This window comes from Chaetura pelagica, unplaced genomic scaffold, assembly GCF_000747805.2.
Source record: "Chaetura pelagica isolate M959 unplaced genomic scaffold, ChaPel_1.0 scaffold344, whole genome shotgun sequence".
NCBI classification, from domain to species: domain Eukaryota; kingdom Metazoa; phylum Chordata; class Aves; order Apodiformes; family Apodidae; genus Chaetura; species Chaetura pelagica.
The window spans coordinates 6,510,685-6,517,780 of NW_009953098.1; the positions used below are offsets into that span (position 1 = coordinate 6,510,685).

General features: G+C 39.0%; 1 protein-coding gene across 1 annotated transcript in view; it reads right to left on the reverse strand.

Moving 5' to 3' along the window:
- TENM1 (teneurin transmembrane protein 1) overlaps positions 1–7,096 on the reverse strand; it is a 227,434-nt gene that overhangs the window by 126,551 nt on the left and 93,787 nt on the right. Inside the window, 1 exon segment of the mRNA XM_009997127.1 lies at positions 3,878–4,030. Coding sequence (XP_009995429.1) covers positions 3,878–4,030 — 153 coding nt within the window.

The window sequence follows — 7,096 nt, forward strand, 5'->3', positions numbered from 1 at the left end:
CGTGCTGACAGGCATTGCATAAGCTACACAAATGGAAACCAGTGAGGGCAGAAAATCCATCAAACCTGGTAGGTTGGAGCCCGTGTCTGAAGCCTAGATTTCTATTACTCACTATTCCTAATGAACTTATTATGGTAGTGATAATCTAGTCCTGGAGAAACAAAGAACATCTGTTTTGGCTTGGACTTTCTGCATGGAAGACTAACAGGGGCATGAGGACAGGGACAGGCAATCTAAAGAGGAAATTGGCATAATTTCATAATGCCTAACAATAAATCTGCAGACATCTACAGTATGTAACTTCACACATGGGTATGAGAGAGCTGAAATAGAAGTGGAAATGGAATGCGTAAAGAAGTCACTGCCAAACTAAATTAGAGCTGGCTTGCTTTGCTGGCTCATATCACTATCTTTTGTATTTTAATGCCTGTGTGATCAGCATCCTGACATGCTGCAAATCACAGACCCCATCCTGCTACCATCTAGGCTAATTCCATTGTAAGTTTTGTGAAAGTCTAACTCACATTTCCATTCTTTCTCTCGACTAGATAAAAGGCAGTAAAATTTGCTGCACTGGAGGAAAAGCCAAAAGAAGTAGACTGAATTCAGCAGCCACATCCATTTATGTTTCATTTCATTCCAGTATCACAGTGAAGGATAAAGACAAGCAATCAAAGCAACTGGAGCCTCACCTTTTACAATAATGCACATAAATATCTAATACAACATAATGTACATGAAATTGTATAAATTGCCATTGGAAATGAAAACAGCATAGCAAAGCTAGGGCCAGCTTTTTCCTGAATGTATTAATAACAAAGATCCTCAGTGGGATCTTACATAGGCTTTAACTAGTGTAGGAAGTACTTAGCATTCTTAATGAATAGAGATTTAATTTACAAGGCAGGAGCAATTCTCAGGGTACTGTATCTTACAGCTTTATGGCTGCTTTGTGTCACAAACCTACAGCAAGAACCAGGAGCCGACTTTTAACACCTTACTGCATAAAAGCATCTATTTTTAGAGCACAGAACATGTAATCTAATACTCTAAAAATACACTTGTTACTTAGTTCATGAGTTAAAATGTTTCCAAATTGCTGTTTTAACAATGTTCAAGGTGAGACTACTCCTGCTCAGTTTGCTTCATGGAAAAAAATCTGGAATGTTGAGTTTTGAAAACAGAATTGAATTTCCTTCTGTTGGGCAATGAAAGTGAATCCCTTCCCACCTCAACCCATACAAGCTCTTGCATGGCTGTTGTGAATTTGAAACCTTTTCCCCTATTTCCAGTACCCCAGAGATATTAAATCTTAATGATTCTTTGCAAGCAATTACCCTGGGTTAAGTAAAACACTAAGGAACTTTTTGGTGATATTGACACATGGTAATTAATGTGATTCAATTAGAAGATGACAGAGAGCTTAGTAAAAAAAGTCAAGGATAAAGTATAATTTTTGAAGTTAATGGCATTATTGGTTGGTGTTCAAGGTCCTTCAAAATACAGTAACTGCCACTTAGTTTGTTGAAGTGAGAAGGCCTGTGTTCTTTGTTGAAAATAAAAAGCATTACATTTTTAGTCACGGAGTATTTTCATTAACTGATGTTATCAAATTTTTCTGAACACCATGTTAAGTGTCGCTAGGCTCCAAAAAATACACCTCTGAGTTTTTCCTCATTTGGCGGAAAATACCTTTGCTTTAGTAATAAATTTATGCAATCCTTAAAAACAACAGATTTACTTTTATCTCATTACATAGCAATGAAGTGTACACTGCTGTTCACAATAGTAACATGAAAATATGTATATTGTCTACTGGCTAATGCAAGTGTGTGACTGCTGTATCTCTGCCTTTCAAATGTCATTTTCTGTAGGCAACCACACAGCATGAAAAGGCTGCTGTAACAGCTATGGACAAAGTGCATGTTTTCATATTCATTGGGCTTTCTTTATAGAAATTGAATTTAGCCCTGTTTCTATCCTTAATTAAACTAAGCAAGTGTTTGTCTGTACAAAAAAGGCATCTGAAGATACACTATTCACAGACTCCTCATATACTTCCTTGCTCTTTCTTGAAAAAGTCCAAAATAAGCTTTAAAAATTCCAGTGCTGTAACACGAGTTTGGTTCTTCTCCGGTCATTTCTTCATAACAACATTTCTCTTATGACAAAGCATAATTTAGTTTTCTATGTTTGATTCCTTGTACAGCTCCCAATCTTACCAACTGCTACTAATTCCTTCCTATTCTTTCTAAGCACACTTTCCTTGCAAGTCTAAAACAGAAGACAGATTCGTAATCACAGGTTTCTTTTGGTTTCAAGAAAGTTAAACTCTGAACAGCGTGGTGCCAATTATCTTCACAAGCAAGTACCCATGTGCTGATTATTACTGATCCTGAAACAATCAAACTCCTTGTACTCCCCTGGTAAATACCAGCATCAATAGATGTCTGAGTTTTTAATCACATTACTACATATTAAAATGTTAACTCATAGCCGTGGGTCAGTGTGTTAGAAAATGACTTCTTAAAGAAATCTGACTTGCTAGTTTGCAAACTTGATTGTCATTAAAAGATTAGTCAAAATACATGCTTTAAAAGTCTGGAAAAGCATTCTGTGCTGCTGCATTGAGTTGGGAAAATGGGAGGTAACAAGATCTACAGTTGTTATTTATCCCTGTGAAATCACAGCAGAGGTTTCAAGTTTACAAGCAAAGCATCAACTTTCTGAGGTGTCCTGCTGTAGTGAAAGGAGTTGTCTGTTTTCAAACCCTACTTCCCAGCACATCTAAGTGGATAATTTTGTATGATCACTGGAAATAAAATCACTCATATATATTAAGTGACGGAAAGAAATAAACCCAGCAGAAATTAGCCACAGACAGACTGTGAATGTACTACTGCCTGGTACTAAGCCCAAATGATTTTTCTTGTGTTTTCCCAAGTGTATCATCCTTGTAAGCAGATAAAATCCTTGTTACCCCCAAAAGGTGAAGGGGGGCAAGTGGGACAAGAGCCTAGCTATATCCAAGACTGACCTCTGAAACAGCTGGATGTGCCCTGCTGCCACAGCCCCACACGCCTGTGTTGTGGGGGAATTGTGGAGCTACACGAGACACTGGGATTGGCTGGGGCAAGGCAGGTGGTTTGGATTTTTACCTAACTATGCTGATTTTTTAAATGAAGCCATTTTCTGCTGCTGTAGTGACCTGATGTGTCTTGGTCATGCATGAGACAATCCCTGCAGTGGGCATGGGTAGGCAGGGAGGCACTCAGGGACAGAGGGTGGACAGAGGACTGTCCCCCAGCAGCTGCCAGACCAGCTCAGACATTTTGGGAAACGCCAGTAGATTCCTGCTAACTGATTCCCCATGACTGGTTCAGCCAGGATGTGACAGGATGCTGCATTTTAGCTTATGCCTTCAAGACTGAGATACCTTTAAAAGCCTTCAGGTTCCCTCCCTTCTAAATGTCCTGACCTGCCAGTAGAAAGGGTTTCACTTTGCCTCGTTGTGACATTGGTCTGCAAGACAGGCACAGCATCAAGCCCTTTGCAGAAATGGGAACAAGGTGGATACAGTCTCACCTCCCCTGTCTTAAGAGAGAAGCCAATTGCTCTAATCTTCCTTATCTCACAAAAGAACAGTGATCATTCTAGTATTGAACATTGCCTCCCTAATGGCCTGGGTCCTTTGCTAATTTCACAGAGAGTGCTGCTAAAGGAAACTATTTGTTTGCGGGCTTTCATACCTGCTTTAAAATCATACTAGAGAAAATAGAACTTGAACTCAAAATGCTGTCAAACTGTAGCAATTAGAGAGCTTGGACAGTAGTAATGTTTAAATATTTGTAATGTCTGTCTTCTACTTCACACATACCTTTCTTTTCAGTTTTATCAGAAACTTTTCCTCCGATTGGTGAGTAAGTAGTATCCATGGATTCTGTTCCCTTATTTCCTTTGCTAACTCCATTTTCATACAGCTGCCCTTCAACAGGCTGTAGTTGCCAGGTTAAACCAAACAAGTGTACTGCTGCAAAAAAATGAAGACCAATTAATTGATGTCTAAGCTACAGCACCTTCAGTCAGGCTAAGAAAGAATGCTATGACCCAGTTCCTGCAAAGTCAAGTGTTACTTCATTCTGTTAGTAATAAATCAGAATTTCAAGAGGTCTAATGAGCAATTTACTATTTTACCTTAAAACTCCATGTTTAATTAGTTTCCACACTTTCTTTTGGAGCTCAGCCAGGTTAGGGTGATGAATTTCTACATCAATTAATGGAAATACTAGCAATTAAAAGGATTACAGTTGAATGAATTTAACATTGTGTGACAGATTCTTATGCTACAATAATCTTGTCCCTCAACTTTCAACTGCCAAAAAGCTCGGAGTTTGTTGATTAAAGCACTGACACCACTTAAACCTCACATTTCCAGAGAAACTGGGCCAATTGCATCCCCAATTTAGGTTAAACATCAGTAGAAATGCTGACTCCACAGATTTATTCTAGAATTAAACTGCAGATAAAAAACTGGCTCTAGATTTAAAACATATGCAATTATTCTACAACAAAATAACAGAAATATAGTTCTTATTTATGTATGCACTGGGAAATCTACTAAATTAATCCTTTTATGAAGTTATAAACTATTCTTATTACAATACATGGGGACTGCCTGCACAGCCATTCTCTTTTTTTGCTTTCCTTTCTATTTTTTCTGATCCGAGGCATCACAGGATGGTAGGAGAAATACAGCAACAGAGGATCGTATTTTAGGCACATTATGATAGTACTGCAGTCATTGTAGACAATTTCCTAGACCTTACTGAGCAGGGAAAATTCATCCAAGGGAGAGGTTGCCTTAGCACTGAAGTAACTCAGCAAGGATGACTGATGACCCACTAAAATATGGGTTGAGGATACCCCTCAGAAAGGAGCTGAAATTGTCACAGAAAGCAAAACCTGAGTAGTAGGCTCCTCAGTCACATGCAACAATGTGCACTGAGTAGGATGTGCCCACAGTGGGAGTCTAAAGGCAATATATTTGTTCTTCCTGAATTGTATAGGAACCTCAGTAGCTCGCAGGAAAAGTAAGGGTGATCTAGAATGGGTCTTGCATTTAGCAAGTACAATGTTTTCTTTTGCATTTGCACATACTTTAAGGATTAAACATCAATACAAACATGAAACCTAGAGTCTATTATCCATTTTATATCCCTTGCAGGCTGAAAAGTTCAATGGGATTGATAACTAGTGACTATATTTCATTTATACAAATGCAAATAGTTATATCAGCCCTTGAAACAGATCAACACTAAATGCAAACCCTAACTGCAAACATCAGTAAACGTCTAGTGGTTATGGAATCAAGAAAATAACCTAGTTGCCCTCTTATGCTATTTCCACTTACTGCTATTATTAATTTCCTATGATAGCATTTGCACGTGCTGCAGAGGGCATCTCACAAAGCAAGGACTGAATATGCAATGCACCATTTGCCTTACTGTATGTCTAGCCCAGCTTACATACACCGTGTATTTTGTCATTCATTTGAATAATTTGCTTGCTTTGTCTTCCTTCAGGCTGGGAAGTGCTGTTGTTTTTATAGTTCATGCCAAAGCTTGGCAAGCAAAACTATTTGTTTGGATGTTTGACAGTTAGTTCACTCCCTGAGAAGCACCAGCTGCATTTTAGACATGATGGTCTCTACCAGCCTCAGACTGTTAGTCCATGGGATACTGGTAGAACCACTTCCCATTAAACAATGTGCACACATGAGCATTTGAACAACAAAACACAGCACTATGAAAATAAGGTCCACTTGAATTAAACCGAATTACTTCTATCACTGCAGAAACCTGGTCATCTTGCAATCTTAAAATCATTACATTAACTATAACTCTTGAGAAATTCAGATTCAGGTATCACTCTGGCAATTGCCAGACCACACACACCAGTAAGGCCATTAATCCCAACAGCTCCCTTTTTCAGAAGTTAACTACAGGGAATAATAAATGCTTATTAAGCAGACATAGGGACTTACCTTGCCTCTGCATTCTCTGTGATACTCTTCTTTTACCTAGGGTATACATACCTCCTACAAAGCTTGTGTTTCTTGCAACATATGTACATAGTGTTATAGATACATAGATATTTCACCAAGTAAGACCAAATAAAACTTTCAAATGTCTTTCTCTCTCAATCCTCTTTAGAAATAAGTAGGCATGTACTGAATTTCATTAAGAAGCTCAAAGGAACTTATCTTTTGAGTAGTTCTCTCTTTGATTTTTCTCATGGATTTCTGGCTTTTGCTTTTCCCCTTTTACACAAAGGGGCACAGAAAACGCTGTGGTATTCAACAGTGGGCCACAATGTCGCTTCCCACAGCATAAATCCATTTGTAAGATTCTCTGCTGCATTTCCCACATGTAGTGCCCAGGTACAAGACCCTGCTCCACAGACCAAGAAGAAGATGACACCATCTACTTCTACTTCATTCTGTCCAACTTAGGACCGGGCTAAAAAGGAGGGAGATTCACTTTCTGATGAAGGTCTCCGCTCTTTCCTTTAACTTCAGCCTTCCAGACAGATGTTTACACAGAGATACCTCAACTACAGCACTTCTGAGGGCTGGCTGCTGACTAACCCCACCATTATGACTGAAGATGCGTTATTTAAAGTAGCTCAAGTTCCCACAGAACACAAAAAATAGCCTTTGAGATTTGATGACCACACTGGCATTACAGAAAAATGAAAAGCTACTTTGGTCCTACCTGTCACTCCAGAAAAATTCTGCACTCTGTTACTCTGTATTTTCCAGGACCTAAATTACCCCAGCTACTGGTAGGGTGCATAAGACCACTGGTGAACTCTTACAGTTTCAAGAAAAAAACATGGACTACCAGGCAAGTGGATATTAAGCAGCTTGTTAGCAGGATCTTTATGCTTCACAATTGCAAAATTCGTACTTAAAACAGGAGGGGCTGCAGGGAGTCACCAGGAGCGTCAGCCATAACATCATCTCGGCCAAACTGAACCTCTTGTCTAAAAACTGAGTGCCAATATTCTCCCTGCTGTAGCCATCATGCTTCTTTAC